The sequence below is a fragment of the Symphalangus syndactylus genome, chromosome 24 (genome assembly GCF_028878055.3).
Source record: "Symphalangus syndactylus isolate Jambi chromosome 24, NHGRI_mSymSyn1-v2.1_pri, whole genome shotgun sequence".
In the NCBI taxonomy this organism is placed as follows: domain Eukaryota; kingdom Metazoa; phylum Chordata; class Mammalia; order Primates; family Hylobatidae; genus Symphalangus; species Symphalangus syndactylus.
The window spans coordinates 34,236,993-34,255,298 of record NC_072446.2 but is presented as its reverse complement, the minus strand read 5'-3'; the positions used below and the strand labels follow the sequence as shown (position 1 = coordinate 34,255,298).

General features: G+C 48.6%; 1 protein-coding gene across 1 annotated transcript in view; it reads left to right on the top strand.

The window, feature by feature from the left end:
• Positions 1–7,946: 7,946 nt before the first annotated feature.
• BPI (bactericidal permeability increasing protein) overlaps positions 7,947–18,306 on the top strand; it is a 33,239-nt gene continuing 22,879 nt past the window's right edge. Inside the window, exons 1-5 of the mRNA XM_055265186.2 lie at positions 7,947–8,144; positions 11,326–11,440; positions 12,613–12,741; positions 14,180–14,341; positions 15,563–15,626. Of these exons, the coding sequence (XP_055121161.2) occupies positions 8,003–8,144; positions 11,326–11,440; positions 12,613–12,741; positions 14,180–14,341; positions 15,563–15,626 (612 nt within the window). The 5' untranslated portion in view covers positions 7,947–8,002. The remainder of the gene's footprint in view (positions 8,145–11,325; positions 11,441–12,612; positions 12,742–14,179; positions 14,342–15,562; positions 15,627–18,306) is intronic.

Sequence of the window (18,306 nt, the reverse complement as noted above, 5' to 3'; positions counted from 1 at the left end):
AATTGGGCTGCCAGAATGGTCCTCACATGCTGATTTGAGGTGACTCCAAATATTTGCCTGCCCAGGGCTCTACCTAAGGACAGCCATGGCTGCAGCCACACTTGCTGCTGGTTGGTACCTAGACACTGCCCTGAGATCCCTGGGTGCCTTCCTGCTACCCTGGCCACCCCAGATGGGGTGACTCAGGTGAGGTCCTTGGGGAGGCCACCCTGGCACCCGCTGGCCAGTGACTCCCACCTGCCGGCCCCTCCTCATGTATTACACCTCCACCTTAATCACACAGCCAACAACAATATCCCCAGCAATAGGGCCATTTGATGTCGCATGATCTGCTGCACTGAGAAGAACGCAGCATCACTTCTGTGGTTTCCCTGCTCAGAGGGCACGACCTGAATCCAGTCCCAAGGAAACAACAGCCAGACCCAAACTGACATTCTGCAAAGTAGCTGGGTTGTCCGCTCCAAAAATGTCAAGTCATGAAAACACTGAGAAACTGTTCCAGCTTAAAAGAGACCAAGAGCCTGGGCGTGGTGGCTTACACCTGTAATCCCAACACTTTGGGAGGCTGAGGTGGGTGGCTCATGAGATCAGGAGTTCGAGACCAGCCTGACCAACATGGTGAAACCCCGTCTCTACTAAAAATACAAAAATTAGCCAGGCGTGGTGGCGCATGCCTGTAATGCCAGCTACTCGGGAGGCTAAGGCAGGAGAATTGCTTGAACCCAGGAGATGGAGGTTTCAGTGAGCCGAGATCGCACCACTGCACTCCAGCCTGGGCAGTAAGAGTGAAACTGCGTCTCAAAAAAAAAAAAAAAAAAAAAAAAAAGAGAGAGAGAGACCAAGAGACATGAGAAAAGAAGCTGCAACAGGAGGTCCTGGATTGGACCCTAGACCCATTCACATCATTATCGGTACCATTGGTGAAATGGGAATGCGATCTGTGGATTAGCTGGTAATACTGTATTAATGTTTGTGCTGTGATAGGCCGGGCACAGTGGCTCACACCTGTAATCCCAGCACTTTGGAGGCCGAGGCGGATGGATCACAAGGTCAGGAAATCGAGACAATCCTGGCCAACATGGTGAAACACCGTTTTTACTAAAAATACAAAAATTAGCTGGGCGTGGTGGCACGTGCCTGTAATCCCAACTACTTGGGAGCCTGAGGCAGGAGAATGGCTTAAACCCGGGAGGCGGAGGAGGTTGCAGTGAGCCGAGATCACGCCACTACACTCCAGCCTGGTGACAGAGCTAGATTCTGTCTCAAAAGAAAAAAAAAAAGTGCTGTTTGTGCTGTGATTATGCAGGAAAGCATCCTTGTTTTTAGGAAATACAAACTAAAATATTATGCGTGCACTTACACCTAAATAATTCTGGAAAAATATTCACATACATACATCTATACACATATATATTCATATATAGATACATCTGCAAAGATAGTAAAACAGTACTAACTTGGACAATCTGTGTGAGATAAATAAAGGAATTTTTGTACTATTTTTGAAAGTGTTCCGTAAGTTTGGTATTATTCCAAAATAAAAAATTGAAAGCAACTTTAGAGTCTTAACAACCACAAATTATAATAGACATGGCTACCATAATTGAGAATCTAGTATGGACTCCAATGCATTGGCTCATTTAATCTAACATTAACACAAGGTAGATATTATTAATCCTGTTTTACAGAAAACGAAAGAGTCTCGGAGTGGTTAGTGACTTTCCTGAGGTCACACAGCTTGAAAGCAACAGAGGCCAGAATTGAACCTAGGCCAAACTGGCTTAAGAACCCATGCTGTCAACCTCTGAGAGATGGAGAAATGGGGAAGTAAACAGATGACAATTACACAGGGTGGCAATTATGGAGACAGACTCTGAAGGGAGCCCAGATAACCTGGAAGGCTCCATGTAGGAGGCGATATTTGAACTGGGCCTTGAAGCATGTATAGGAGTTTTCCAGTTATGGAAAGAAAGTCTCCAGGTAGAAGAAATGGCATAGTCAAGGGCGCAGAAGCGTGAAAGGATAGGTCCCTGGAGGTTGTTTTTCTGGGCCTCACCAACCTGTGGGTAAAAACGTGGTTACATTAAGTGTCACTGGCTTTTTGTCATTGCCTACAAAGTGCCCCTCATGCTTCTCCATGAGTCCACAATCCACAGTCACCTCCATCACATAATGCAACAGGAGGTGCCCCCTCCCCTCATTTTGAAGCCTTCAGCATCGCTTTGCCACTTTTCTGCTTGTGTGGCCTTAGGCAAGTTGCATAACTTCTCTGAGCCTCAATTTTCTCATCTGTGAAATGGAGCCAATGATACCTACTTTCAGGGCTAGATAAGGATTAAAAGAGAATGTCAGCCAAGGGTTTGGCTTGGTTTCTGATATGGATTAAGCCCGTCAAAGATGGTGGCTATTCTTATGAATGAGGATCCTAGATCCCAGAGAGGGGCAAAGACTGGTCCAGGTTCACACAGCCAAGCAGAGGCAAAACCAAGGCTGCAATGCAGGCCCTGGTAGCCACTAACCTCCCCCTAACCCCAGCCTGCCGATGTTCCCAGCTCCTGCGCTCCCTAGCATAGGGCAGAGCCAGGCCGCGAGCAGCTCTCTACCAGCCCAGGTTCTCTCGGGGCTCAGCCTGTTGGGGCTTGGCTGGGCACACACATATTTCCTAATGAGGCCGAGGGGAAACAGCCCCAAGTGTCAGAGGCCGTTGCACATTTGGCAACAGCCAACTGCCCGTATTGCTTTTCTTCCCGTGATCCTCCCTCGGGCTGGAGGAGGCCAGGCCTACCATGAGCCAACGTTGTGACACAGGCGAAGCTCTCCAGTTCCCCGAGCAAAAGAAGCCAGAGAGGCACCCTCCCTTCCACCCACCCCTGGAGAGCTGCTCCATCTTGTTTTCCTTTCCCTCAGCCTTCAGCTTGTCCCAGAAACTGCCCTTTGTGCAGGGCTCAGGCCTTCAGTCTAAGAAACCACCCTCCTTCCATCAGCCCCCAGGCACCGAGGCAGACGCCTCCCCCTGGAAGCATTGGGGGTTTGCCAGGCCAGACTGAGCTTATCCTTAGTCGCCAAGCACTCAGGGTCTAGAACTATGCTCTGACTCTTCTTTCAATTTATTCACTATTGAGTATATCTTGTGTCCCACTCTGGGATTGCTGTGATAATAATAATTAATATTAGTATTAATAATAATGAGGAAGATCAGCCCCCACCCTGTGCCCCTTGGAGGCTCATATCCTTCCAACCAGATTACTCAAAGGAGCCCTCTTATGAGACGTGAAGGTGGGAAGGAGACAGACAGTGTTTTTTAGCATAACAAAGCAGGAGAGACACCCTCTTAAGAGTTTATGCCATAATACAAAATTAATACAAAATGTACAAAATGTCTGATTGTCTTTTTTTTTTTTTTTTTTTTTTTTTTCAGATGGAGTCTCGCTCTGTCACCCAGGCTGCAGTGCAGATCACAGTCCACTGCAACCTCTGCGTCCCAGGCTCAAGTGATCCCCCCACCTCAACCTCCCAAGCAGCTGGGACTACAGGTGTGGGCTACCATGCTGGCTAATTTTTGTATTTTTTGTAGAGACGGGGTTGCGCCATGTTGCCCAGGCTGTTCTCAAACTCCTGGACTCAAGCGATCTGCCCACCTTGGCTTCCCACCATGCTGGCCTGATTGTTTTTTCCATACTGCACCTTGAGGCTGGATCTCCAGGTGGGCCTGCTCCTCTCCTCCCCTTCACCCTCCAGCATCTACCACAAGCTCTTCCTTCACCTGCAACCCCCACTCAGGATCAAAGAATGGCTGGCAGCATAGCCTGGAAGCCGGACACACAGAGGAAGGGGGACCTTGGTGGGTGAGGGAGGGAAAGGGCTAGAAAATCAGAGCTGAGGGGAGGGAGAGTACAAGGCCTCAGGTGACCACAGAGGGGACCTCATGTTAAACCCGAGCAAGACCTGTGCCTGAGGATGGAGTGTGGGGACAAATGAGGAAACAAGTTCAGCAAGTTTAAGCAGCAAGCTCACAGTCACAGAGTGAGGAAGTGGCAGAGCTGGGATCTGGGCCCAGGTTTGTCAGGTTCCAAACCACGCCCTTAGCAGCCTTGTTGTGCTGCAGGGGCTCACATAAGGCAGGGAGTGGCTGCTTCTCCTCCAAGGCCCTCGCGGAGTGGAAGGCTCACAGAGGCAATGTAAGCCACAGATTCCTCTATCTTTGCACCTATCCAGTCCAAACCCAGAGGCCAGAAGGCCAAGAGCTCAGTTTCCAGTGCCCCTGGCATGTTTTCCTGGGGGCTCTGAGGCTCTCTGGCCAGCTAGTGATGAAGGTTGACTTATGATTGTTTACTGAGCACCTTCTCTGTGCAAATCGATTCACACCTATTATTTCATTTCATCCTCAGGAACAACTGCCACGATGAGCACTGTTTCCTCATCTTTAAATGAGGAACCCAAATTTCAGAAAGGTGGAGGAACTTGGCCAGGCTCACAGAATAGGGTAGCATGGCTGGGACTATGAACCCAGGTCTGCCTGGCTCTAAACCCAATTCACTTTCTTCTGGAAAAAGTCGACAGCCTAGGGACGGAAGAGCAGGAAAATAGACAGATCCAGCCCTTGAACTGACCAACTCTTGATCCACCCCATCTGTGAATTTCTACTGAGAAGAATATATTTTCCCTATGATTTAAGCTGCATCAAATTAAAATAGCAGGAGGAGAGTTTTGGGGGATGACAGGATTCTTCTATATCCTGATTGTGGTCCTGGTTACAACACATATCTATACATGTATCAAAATTCCTAGAACTAAAAGGAACTCCTCCACGAAGCAAATATGGCAGAATGTTAAGGTTTTATAAACCCAGGTGTTCTATTCTTGTCTATAGGTTTGAAATATTTTATAATAATTTTAGGGAAAAGAAAAAAACAAAAAGCAGGAGGAGGAGGAAGAGGAAAAGGATATTTGGGGAAAAGTCTATTTAGATGGGATGGCTGGAGCTGCTGCAGCCATCTTGCAACCATGAAAGAAGCCAGTGTAAGAGCAAATCTGAGACACAGGGATGGGAGAGCAGAGAGATGGAAAGATGATCCTGCAGATGTCGGTCAGTTGCTGAATCAATCAGAATCTCAAACCTGTCCTCCTCCCTCTGGACTTCTTGTCTGCCATAATTGTTTATTGTTGAAGCAATGTGAGTTGATGGTTTCTGATACTTGGGTTGAAGACACTGTTACTGATACAGGATATGGGGTCAGATCTGAAGCAGTGGGGCAGCTCCATGGCCGGCAGCAGTGCTGACAAGGAGGCTGTGGAAAGTCACTGATGTGGCTCATCTAGATGTGGCTGGGCATGAGACACCAGGGAAGCCAGTGGGGTTGCTTGTTCAGAAACTTGCCAGCTGAGTTTTTTTTTTTTTTTTTTTTGGTGGGGGGCTGTGGGGGGACAGGGTCTTGTTCTATTGCCCAGGCTTGAGTGCAATGGCGTGATCTTGACTCACTGCAACTTCTGCCTCCTGAGTTCAAGAGATTCTCATGCCTCGGCCTCCTGAGTAGCTGGGATTACAGGTGAACACCACCATGCCTGGCTAATTTTTGTATTTTTAGTAGAGACAGGGTTTCACCATGTTGGCCTGGCTGGTCTCGAACTCCTGGCCTCAAGTGATCCACCTGCCTTGGCCTCCCAAAGTGCTGGGATTACAGGTGTGAGCCACCACCCCCAGCCATCAGCTGGTTTTAAGATTCTAATTTTATAGCAATGTAGGTCATTGTCATGTGATTTCATCTTAATGTTCCTTTCCTAGCTGACACCCTCACTGATACCACATCTACCTGGGCCTCGGGGAACTCAGGAACTTCAAGCAACTAAGACCTGGAAGTGTTCAAAAATGTGCAAGATGATTTTTCAAAAATCTAATTTTTGTGACAAGTCATCAATCTATGTGTTCTGGTTGCTACTTAGAGCAACCTTCCTGGTACAGATGCAGACAGCTAAGTCCAGGGGCTCAAATCACTTGAAAAAAGGGAGAGCTGGGGTGAGGGCCTACAGTCATGAGTCCTCCTGGCACCTGCCTCAGGTAAGGGAAAATCTTCTCTCTATGAAAGGAGGAATGACCATGACAGTGATGTGATTGCTGCATCTCAGTTTCCTTGTCTCCAAAATGGGGAAGAGGTCAGGCACGGTGTGGCTCAGCCTTAATCCCAACACTTTGAGAGGCTGAGGCAGGAGGATCACTTGAGCCCAGGAGTTCAAGACCAGCCTGGACAACATAGTAAGACCTCATCTCTACAATAATAATAATAATAAAACAAAATGGGGAAGAATCATCCCTCTCTCAGGGTTGTTTTATGGCTTGGAGATGATGCGTGTGAAGCATCTGGCACACAGTGGATGCTTCACACACGGCCACTGCTGTCATTCTGAAGCAAGCCAGAAGAATTCTAGTTGCTGCAGATGGAAGCGGGAGGGGAGACTCTTTTAGAACCAAACGAAGAGAGGAAGAAAAAAACTTTTAAGAAAAAAAGAAGAAAACTTCAGAAGGTCTCACGTCCTCCGGGCTCAGCGGACTTCATTAGACTTTCATAAAATCCAAAGTCGGGGAGACAGGGCACCAGGGGGCTGATGAGGACCCAGCGGGAGAGAAGCCGGCTGCCCCCTCTGCAGCCCCGCCCCTCCTCTCATCACCATGGAGACAGAGCAGGCTGCCCAGTGGGGTTCCTGCCCACCCAAGGCCTGAGGCTGCTGCAGAGGGAGGGGCAGGGGCTGAGCAGACAGGGACCTGTCTGGAAAGCTGGGTTGGCGGTGAGGAGTGTCTACATCCCCCCAACTCCCAAGGTGCTGAGGGATTCGGGCTGGTGTGGGATGCATCTGGAGGGCTGTGTTTTGATCCTCGCTCTGCCAGCAGCTTGCTGAGTGACTGTGGGAAGAACCCTTCCCCTGGTGAAGCCTCAAGTTCTACATCTGCCAAAGGAAGGAGTAAAAATGTACAAAAACAGAAGCTTGGATAAGAAAGCTGTGGGATGAGGAAGCAATGAAATAGTTAATGCTGGAAAAGAACATTTGCTACATATTGTTTCTCGAAAAAAGGGAACTTTACCAAACTGACCAGGTGATCCCATATTGGTTAACAAACAAACATGGACTCTCTACCTATGCTTACCAACAAAAGAGGGAGAAAAGAAATACTCTAAAATACACTTTGGCTTGTCTCTGGAGGAGGGAGTTACATGTAATTTGTATTCTCTTGTTTCTTTCTCAAATTTTGGCCGATAAACATGGGTTACTTTTGAAATCAGGATAACATTAATAGCTAGCATTTGGATATTTCTTTTGCATGAGCACTGTGCTAAATGCTTTACGTGGTTTTAAGCTCATTTTATCTTCTCCACAATCCAGACAGGGAGCAGTACTATATATTTCTCTTCTGCAGAAGAGAAAACTGAGATTCAGAGAGGTTAAAGGGCTTGCCTGAGGTCAGACCACTAGAGAATGACAGGGCTAAGATTTAAAACCACAGCCAAGATACTAGACTCTAAAATGTGAGCATTCAATCATTACCACTACTGCCTCTCAGGACAAGAAAACACTAAAGCATCTGTTTTCTTAAATGTTTTACTATCAAAAATACAAAAGAAATCAAAAGTAGAAAGCAAAATATGAATCCTTATGTCTGTGCCACTCACTCACCTTCAAGGGAGTCTGTAGGTGGTGGCATTTGGGTGGGGACACAGAGCGGGGGATGGGGTGCTTAGGGAGGGGAACCAATCTACACACACACATACACATATGCACGCCCGCGCACACACATGCATGCATATATGCACACGTGAGCCTCCCAGGCTGCACTTCTCCCTGCCTGTGGGGCCCTAACCACAATGGAAAACCACAGCTGACCTCCCTCTTTCCCACCCTCGCCAGGTTCCTTCCTCCTTTCCACATTCTACTGACTTGCATTTCCCCAGCCGACTCTTTTATAGCTCCCTGGTTCCACCTCAAGGCCTTGAGGTTTTGGCAGCTCTGGAGGATGAGAGAGGACGTGGCCAGGGGCCCTCACAACGCGCCGAGATGGGCGTCCCTGCTGGTGCTGGTCGCCATAGGCACCACCGTGACAGCGGCCGTCAACCCTGGCGTCGTGGTCAGGATCTCCCAGAAGGGCCTGGACTACGGTAATTGGATGCCTCCCTTCCCTCCTCTCCACCCCTAAGGAGCACTTACTGAGCATCTACTGTGTGCAGCCCTTTAGATCTAGCACCTGGCAGACTCATAGCTCCTCAGGGCAGGTCCCCTTGCCCCCGTTTTATATATGAAGAAGCTGAGGCAAAGCGAGTTGCCTAAGATTGCAGGGCTGGGATGGCAGAGCTGGGATTGGAGCACTGGTCTAGAGACTCCAAATCCAGTGCGCAGACCCCTGAGGGTCCTCATGGTCCCCCCTCCTTCCCTCTATGTAACCTCCACCTTGGACTTCTAAGCCCTTCTCTTCTCTCCAAAGCCAGTTCGCAGCCTCTCGATGCTGAGGAGGCTGAGCAGGGTCAGAGGGAGAGTGTGGGAGGACCTCCCCACCCCGTGCTCTCCCCAGTGCAGGGGCTGGCGGCCATACTGTGCACAGTGCTCCGCTGGGTGACGCAAAGAGGGTTCCCCCAGACCACTCACCCAGGCCCAGGCAGAGGAGAGAAAGACCTGCTCTAACCTGTGCCAGGCATTGAGCTAGGAACTTTACGCACACAATCTCATTTACCCTCACTTCAGCCTCGTGTAAGACAAACTGCTGCTATCCACATTTACACGCGAGAAGTGGGCAGCCTGGATTTGAGCTCTGGTCTTGCCTGATGCCTCAGCGCGGGGTTGCTCGATGCTGCCTCCCAGTGGCAGAGGGATTACCTGCAGAGCAGTGGGTGACGCCCAGCCCCAGGGAAATCAGACCAAGGGGAGGGCAGAGCCTCACCAGTTTGGGTGCACTGGGGAAACAGACAGGACTCTGGGGACCTGGTATCCCACCCCTGAATTCCCACCCCAGCACAGCAGGATGTCTCTGAATCCTAGAGCCGCAGACAGAAGGCCACAGAAGACAGAAGAGCTAGGATGAAGGAGTATGGCCCTGAAGCCTGTCGGAGCAGAGGCTCAGTCAGGGTCTTCAAGTTCAGTGGTATTTATGCTCCTCAGTTTCCCCTTCTACCCAGGCCCCTTGTGCCAATCAGAGTGAGTTTTCTGAAATGCAGCAAATCCGTTCATGTCCTCCCCTGGCTCACATTCTCCATGGCTCCCTACTGCCTTCAGAAGCTATCCTGACCCTTTGGCATGGCATTTGAGACCCTTCGAGGCCTGGCCCCTGTCAACTTACAGATCCTGGCCACTGCAGATTTTTTTTTCCCTCCACACAGTGACCAGTTATGTGTCATTTACTTTTGAACCCCCAAAAAGCCTTCTCTAGGGCATGGGCTCTGCGATCAGAAGGCCTGGGTTCAAATCCTGCACCTTGTCAGCTGTGTGGCCCCTAGCAAGTCACCTCGGCTTTCTGAGCCTCAACTTCCTTAACTGTGAAATGGGGGTAGTGACAGGACCTACTTCCTAGGATTGTACAAATTCATACATATACAGAGCCTAGAACAGTGCTTGGCACAGAGTAAAGCTCGATACATTTCATTGATATTATTATTTCCCAACTGGCTCTGAGAAAACCCAAAGTCTGGGCTCCCTCATCTTACTACTTACTCCTTTTCAGGTAATGTGTCTGCCTTTTAATTGGTTCTTTGTTGCTGTTAGCCACATCATAACTGGTGGTAGAATTCCTGCCATGAGGACATTATTTATTCATCTAATAAATCTTTTTTTGTTTTGTTTTGAGACTGAGTCTCGCTCTGTGGCCCAGGCTGGAGTGCAATGGTGCCACCTCAGCTCACTGCAACCTCCGCCTCCGAGGTTCAAGCGATTCTCCTGCCTCAACCTCCCAAGTAGCTGGGATTACAGGCGTGCACCATCACACCCAGCTAATTTTTTGTATTTTTGGTAGAGACAGGGTTTCACCATGCTGGCCAAGCTGAACTCTTGAACTCTTGACCTAAAGTGATCCACCTGCCTTGGCTTTCCAAAGTGCTGGGATTACAGGCGTGAGCCACCGCACCCAGCCTCATCTAACAAATCTTAAGTGCCTTCAAAGTGTCAGGCACAATGGGAATGTAAGGGACACATTAGTAAATAAAACAGATTGCTGTTGACCTCAGGGGGCTTACATGTAATAGGGGAGAGACATTAGTCAGAGTCAAGTGAATAAATGCATAATTACAAATGGTAACAGGGGCTCCGAAGGAGCCGTCCACAGCATCATGAGAATAACACAGGGTGTTGCTCTGATCTACTGGGCCAGGGAGGGTTCCCAGAGGAAATGATGAATGAGCTGACTAGAAGCTGACCAGGTGAATATGTGAGGGAAGAATTTCTTAGGGAGCAAGAATAGCATGTGCAAAGGCCCTGGGGAGACAGTCCAAAACCCAGAGAGGTGGGAGATCTGTGGGGGTGTAGCATAGAGCAAATAACTAAGTATCCAATAAATACTAGTAGGAAGCATAACTGGGTGTTTCAGGGGTGATATTTTAGACCAGGGGTCAGCAAACTACAGCCCTCAGTTTTTGTATGGCTTATAAGACAAAAATGGTCTTAATATCTTTAAATCATGGGAAAAAATCAAAAGGGCCGGGCATGGTGGCTCATGCCCGTAACTCCAGCACTTTGGGAGGCTGAGGCGAGAGGATCACTTGAGCCCAGGAGTTCGAAACCAGCTGGGCAACATGGTGAAACCCCAGATCTCTGCAAAAATGTTAAAAAAAATTTTTTTTAAAGTTAGCCTGGTGTGGTGGTGAACACCTGTGATCCCAGCTGCTAGGAAGGTTGAGGTGGGAGAATCACCTGAGTCCAGCGGGTGAAGGTTGCAGTGAGCCGTGATCATGCCTCTGCACTCCAGCCTGGGTGACACAGCAAGACCCTGTCTCAAAACAAAAACAAAAGAAGAAAAATACTATCTCACAACATGTGGAAATTATATGAAATTCTCATTTCAATGCTAACAAAGTGTTATTGGAATACAGGCACATACAAGCACATGATATTGTCTACAGCTGTTTTGTGCACTAATGGCGGAGCTGAGTATTTGTGACAGAGGCAATATGGTTTCCTATAAAGGGTCAGTTTACTATTTGGCCTTTTCTAGGAAACCTTAATTGATCCCTGTTTTTGACCCTTCCAGTGCCACTGTCCATGCTACAAACAGGGGCCCAGGGTCCACAGCCTGCCCTGCTCCTCTGTTCCCTGCTCCGGGCTGTGCCTCTGACTGTCACCCCTGCCTTCTCCCTTCAGCCAGCCAGCAGGGGACGGCCACGCTGCAGAAGGAGCTGAAGAGGATCAAGATTCCTGACTACTCAGGAAGCTTTAAGATCAAGCATCTTGGGAAGGGGCATTATAGCTTCTACAGGTGAGGCCTGTGAGAGCTCAATCCTCGATTCGCAGGACTTGTAGTGTTCTGGGGCCACCAAGAGCTAGAATGCAGAGCCACAAACTCCTCACCTCACAGAGTTTCATATCCCAAAGCCTGCGTTTACATCATCCCAAGGGAAGGCAACCTCCCAGCTGAGCGTGGAGGAAGCCACAAAAACCACGACTCCCAGGAAATGTGTCATGAACCCCCAAACTCTGTGCCATATGTCAATTAGAATGTGCAAGGTTTCAAGGTCAGAAAATCTTTTCCAAAATGGCTAAGGCAGAATGCATTGGCTCACGTGACCGAAAAGTCTCTGGAAGAGTCTGACTTCAGGTTCAGCTTGAGGCAGGCTTACATGTCACTGGGCCCTGTTTCTCTCTTGCCACCTCTCAGCATCACTTCCTTGGACAGGCCTAATTCGCAGGCAGTGTGTCCCCTCCAGAGACAAGACAGCCACCAGTAAGTCTCGCTTGAGCCAATCACTGTGGCCAGGGAATGAAATACACTACTTGGCCGAGCCTAAGTTGCAAGCTCCACCCCCTGAAGATGGCCGTGAGGTCGACTTTCTTTGGAGTGGCACGGAACGGATGTGGGGAGGGGCTCCCCCTAAATAATCTGGTAGTTCTGTTATCACAAGAAGGGGGCTGTGCACTGGGCAGAAAACCCATAAAAGTCCTCTGCAGAGTTTTATACACCCATTCATTCACAGATATTTTGAGCACCCACTGTATGTCTGACACAGCAGTATCTGGGGCTGCAATAGTGAAACAAGACAGAGCTATACAGCGCTCTCCTGTACAGAGCTTCCAGTTAAAGGGTCTTCTATTTTATCTTCATTGATTGTCACACACCCTGCAAAATAGAGATCATTGTGCCCATTTTACAGATGAGGAAACTGAGGCTCAGGGTAATTATGCCCAGGGTAACCCAAGAGTATATTAAAGAGCAGGATTTAAATGCAAGTTTTTTCTGACTTCAAAACCTAAGCCACTCCAGTTGCCTACATATTTGCCAAGGCTGCTTTCTTAGCTTTGGGCTCCTCCTGGAATGGATGGAGTGAAGGACCAGGTGGTGGGGGATGAGTCTGTATTAACCATTAACGAAGTCCTCATGTGGGCACCTGGGAGTATATGAAATTATATGAAATTCACATTTCTCCTTTGCAGCATGGACATCGGTGAATTCCAGCTTCCCAGTTCCCAGATAAGCATGGTGCCCAATGTGGGCCTTAAGTTCTCCATCAGCAACGCCAGTATCAAGATCAGCGGGAAATGGAAGGCACGAAAAAGATTCTTGTGCGTTTCCATGCTTGCAGTTTGTTGGGTGCGCTCTTGGTAATATTGGGACGGGATTGGAGAGTCAGCGTCTCTGGAATGCCCAATTTTTGCCTTGCCTGTCACCACCTATCACCACAGTGTTCTTCAGGAAATTCTTCACATGAGAAGATTCAACATAACCCTTGATTAATGGCTGAGCATTTATCCACATCTCAGTGCAGGATACTGGCAAGGCTGAGTTGGTGCATGTGGCTTAGGGTGGAAAGCTAAGTGGAACCTTTAATTTATTCTGTTTATCAGTTAGCTATTGCTGTGTAACAAACCATCCCAAACTCTGTGGCTTAAAACAACAATCAGCTGTCATCACTTATGTATCTGTGTGCCAGCTGGGGCTCAGCTGATCTGGGTTGGGCTTAGCAGAGGAGGCTTGGCTCCACCTGTGTCTCCTGCTCCTTCGACCAGTGGGTTATGCAGAGCATATTCTTGGTGATAGCAGAGGTGCAAAAAGGGAAAGCAGGAACACACAGGTCCTCTTAAGGCCCAGCCTCAGAACTTATATACCGCTGGCCAAATCATTTCATGTGGTCAAGCCCAAAGTCAAGGGCAAGCAAAGGCACCCTCCTCAACCCTGCCATGATAGGCAATGGTGAGGGTATGAATGCAGGGGAGGGTGAAAAATAGAGGTAAATAACCCAAACTACAACTCCAAATCTAAGTCCTGGGCTCTCCCCACAGCTACCCTGCCCCTTGGCAATAGTGGTTCAGACTGACCGTCGCTTTAGGAAGGTCTCCTTTCTGGGGAATCTAGGGAGGAAAATGGAGGAGAAACCGCCCTGGCGGATGAAAGGGGCGTGAGTCTCCCCACCCTTGCAAGAACTGCTGGATGTGTCTCCTCCCCACAGTAAGAATCACGTAACTCTCTCTCTGGGCTGTTTTGCATCTGTCTTCTCCCTTATTGATCACACACAAAAACAAAAGAATGTCCACTGTCTTACCCAAAACCCATTTCATCCCTGAAGGAGGAGTTATTAACCTCATTACTGAATTAATGGGGGCATTAATGAATGAAAGTCATTGGCCCCAAACACCCAGCTTTTTAGTAGCAAAGCTGAGACACACACTCTGGTGTCCAACTGCTGATCCAGGGTCTGAGGGAGGAAATGGAAGCTCAGAGAGGTAAGAAACATGCCCAAGGCCACACAGCTAGGGCGGCGGCTGAAGCAGTGGTTAAGAGCAGGTTTCTCCCAGGCAAACATGAGTTCCGAGTTCAGATTGGATTCCTGACTCTCCCACTCAGCTGCTGTGTGATCTTGGGCAAGCTGCCTCTTCTCTCTGAACTGTACCTCCTCACCTAGAGTGGGGATAATAACAAAACCCGCCTTCCAGCACTGGGGTACAGTTTGAATGGCAGTGGGAAGAAAGGATTTGTCCCACGTTCCTCTTTGTTTTTCTTCAGAAAAACGAGCGGCAATTTTGACCTGAACGTAGAAGGCATGTCCATTTCGGCTGATCTGAAGCTGGGCAGTAACCCCACGTCAGGCAAGCCCACCGTCACCTGCTCCAGCTGCAGCAGCCACATCAACAGTGTCCACGTGCACATCTCAAACAGCAGAGTGGGGTATGGACTCTCGGGACTGTGGCTGGGAGGAGGAACCTAAAGAAGAACTCTCCCAATCATCCCTGTATTCTGAAAACACATCCAGAATGCCACCTGCATGCCAGGCCTTGCTCAGAGGCCTCAGGCATTGTACGGGAGCCAGGGGCCCACAGATGAAGCAGACACTCTCTCTTTCTCGAGGCGTCATTTGTTCATTCCATATTCATCCAGCAGACTTTACTGAGCACTTACTATGTCCCAGGCTCATACTAAGCACTTTACATATGCACTAAATTATATCCTCATCACAAATCTGTAGGCATTCATCTATCCATCCATTCAACAAATATCTAGCGAGAATCAGCTCTGCACTAGGCTTGTGCAACATGGTCAGGAAACAGGAGTGACCAATGAAAACTTAGTAAGAGCTAATATTGGTCAGAGGCTGACTGTGCCCAACACTGATTTGATCACACTCATTATCTCATTCAAGCCACACCATGACTCTGTGAGGTCGGTCTGTTATTACCTCATTTTCTGGGAAGAAAACCAAGGCATGGAGAGATAGGCAATAACTTAAGTTGCCACAGCTAATGAGTGTTCAAGTCCAGATCTATTTCACCCCAGACTCAGCCACACGGTCCTGTTCTCTTAAAGTTTTCAGCCCAGTGGGGAAGATAATCATTAACCAAAGCATTGCATGAATGAATGGCCCACACAGAATTACAAAAGGAGATAAGAATTAAGAAAAAGAGGTACAAACTTCTATGAACGCAGAGAACCGGAGGCTCTGACCCCATCTGGGGGCAGGCCAATTCTTCCTTGGTGAAATGACATTTGAAGTGAGATGAAAGGATAAGTAGGCATTAGTTAGGGAGGTGTTGGGGACCGGGGTGTTTTAAGCAGAGGGAACAGCATGTGCAAAGGCACAGTGGTGGGAGGACGCACAGGAGAGAGGACATGGCAGGCCAGTGTGGCTAGTGTGCAGCAAGGGAGGGGACTGGTGAGGAATGACACTGGGGCAGGGGCCCAGCCATGCAGGGATTCAGGAAATAGCCTCATGAACACATCACTAAATCAGGGAGAAGGGTCTGATGGGGTGTGTGCAGTTAGAGCTCAGGGGAGAGGGTACCAAGGCCTGTTTCTAGGAGGGAAGAAAGCTTTTGAGATGAGGCAGCCTCCTGAATCCAGCCCAGGGACAACCAAAAAGCCTCATCTATGTCCCTACTTGTCCATCTCTAGGTGGCTGATCCGACTCTTCCGCAAAAAAATTGAGTCTGCGCTTCGAAACAAGATGAACAGCCGGGTAGGAGGGGCTCGGAGTCCCATCAGCGAACAGAGGGGAAGGGCCCTTAGTAACCACACACCTCCCCCTTCTACGGACGCTCTGCTGTCACTCCAGACCCCTTGGTAGCCCTTATAGCCCTTTGAAACCACAACCCCAGCTCTAAAAGCCGGTCATGGATGTTTTGCTGAAGAGTCCACCAAGAGACCAAGAGACAATCACTTCCCACACTCCCAGCAAACTTTCCCTCATGCCTGCTTGGGCCACCTCTGCTTTTCCCCAGCCTTCCTTCCTGCTGAGAAAATGCCATTCTCTTTCTGCCTCCCTCTCTTCCCGTAGTCCTGCTAGCCTCCCTCCACCCCACCCACCCCAAGTTCCTTCCTTGATGCTCCCCGTTCAGAACAAATGCCACTGATGAAGCTGCAGTTCTGGGCTCTGGCCAAACCCCAGTCGTAGCCCATTCCCTGAGGCTGCAACTAGTACAAGAGACAGGTATCAGCCAGCACTCCCCGAACCGTGCCCATAGCCTAAACCTGCAACCCAGATACTCCAGCTAAGGGACAAGGCCATTCATTTGGCTCGTTTTCCATTAACAAATGATCAGTTTTTAAGAATCATCTGAGCCTGTCTCAAAAAGCAATGAGTTCTGGCTCTCTCCAGAGGGCAATGGAAGCCACTGAAGGTTTTAGGCAAGTGGGTGACCTGGCCAGATCTGTGCTTTACAACAATTTCCCTGTCCGCTCTGGGAATGACTGGAGGGGCCAAGAGTAGGCGCAAGGAGGCCATTGAGGAGGCTCGTGCGGTCTTCTAGGTGGAAGACGCTGGCTTCCTTGTTAAAGACACTGAACATACAGATAGGAGGGCATCAATCAAGTGAGATCATCTATCTGAAGATACTGTGTCAAAAGCTTAAAAAGCAAGAAATCAATACATGTTTGTCAAAATGCATAACACAGTGGACTATAGAATGGGTTTTAGAGTCATATGGCAAGAGTGGAGCCAGTGGCTCGGTTGGGATTAGATGGGACAGTTCCAATGAGCAGGACAATCCCCAGCCAAAGTCTCAGGGTAGGGTCTCAGGGTAAGTTTTGGCTCTGGCTCCAGGGCTTAACTTGCTGTGTAACCTTGAGGAAATTACTTGACCTTCTTGAAACTCAATTTTACCATCTGTAAAATGGGGAAATTAGGCTGGGCATGGTGGCTCATGCCTGTAATCCCAGCACTTTGGGAGGCCGAGGCAGGTGGATCACCTGAGGTTAGGAGTTCAAGACCAGCCTGACCAAATGGAGAAATCCTGTCTCTAATAAAAATACAAAATTAGCTGGGCATGGTGGTGCATGCCTGTAATCCCAGCTACTAGGGAGGCTGAGGCAGGAGAATTGCTTGAACTCGGGAGGTGGAGGTTGCGGTGAGCCAAGATCACGCCATTGCACTCCAGCCTGGGCAACAAGAGTGAAACTCTGTCTCAAAATAAAAAAAAAAAGAGTTGGGGGACATTAATACCTTCTTCACCAAGGCACTGTAAGGATTCATGAGATAATCCAGAAAATGTGCTCACTCACTAGGCTAGCTCACCCACAGTTCAGCTATCTGTATAATAAAGTAACAGTCTGAGAGGAGTGTTGAGATATATTTAACATTTGGAACAATTACAACGATTATTTCTTAGTACCATCTAAAAGTGGCCCCTCTATAGCAGCCAAGCTAATAAGTAGTAATGCTGCTGCTGCTGCTGCTGATGATGATGATGGTGAGGTTGATGATGGTAATGGTAATGGTGGGGATGATGATGATGATGGTGACGGTGGGGATGATGATGGTGATGGTGGGGATGATGATGACTATGGTGATGATGAAGATGATAATGGTGATGGTGATGATGGTGATGGTGAGGTTGGTGATGGTAATGGTAATGGTGGGATGATGATCGTGATGGTGAGGATGATAATGATGATGGCGATGATGGTGATGATGGTGATGGTGAGGTTGATGGTGATGGTGAGGTTGATGGTGATAGTGAGGTTGATGGTGATTATGAGGTTGATGATGGTGATAGTGATGGTGGAGATGATGAGGATGGTGATGGTGATGATGATGATGGTGAGGTTGATGATGGTGATGGTGATGGGATGATGATGGTGGTGATGGTGATGGTGGGGATGATGATGATGGTGGTGGTGAGATTGATGATGGTGATGGTGGGGATGATGATAATGATGATGGTGATGGTGGGGATGATGATAATGATGATGGTGATGGTGATGTTGATGGTGGGGATGATGATGGTGGTGATGGTAATGGTGGGGATGATGAAGATGATGGTGGTGATGGTGAGATTGATGATGGTGATGGTGGGGATGATGATAATGGTGATGGTAATGGTGGAGATGATGATGATCATGATGGTGATGGTGATGGTGATGGTGAGACTGTTGATGGTGACGGTGATGGTGGTAAATATACGCCCATTTAATAGGCATTTTCTTCCTCCAAGGCAGGAGCTCATCCTGGGCAGTTTCAATGGTGATAGTGAGGTTGATGGTTGTGGTGATAGTGGGGATGGTGATGATGTTGGCCCATATAATATACTGAGTGTTTACAGTGATCTGACACTATGCTAAGAACTCTTTCCATGGATACCAGCATTTAATCCACACATTCTGGCATTTAATCCCCTGTAAGAGAGATTCCATGATTATCC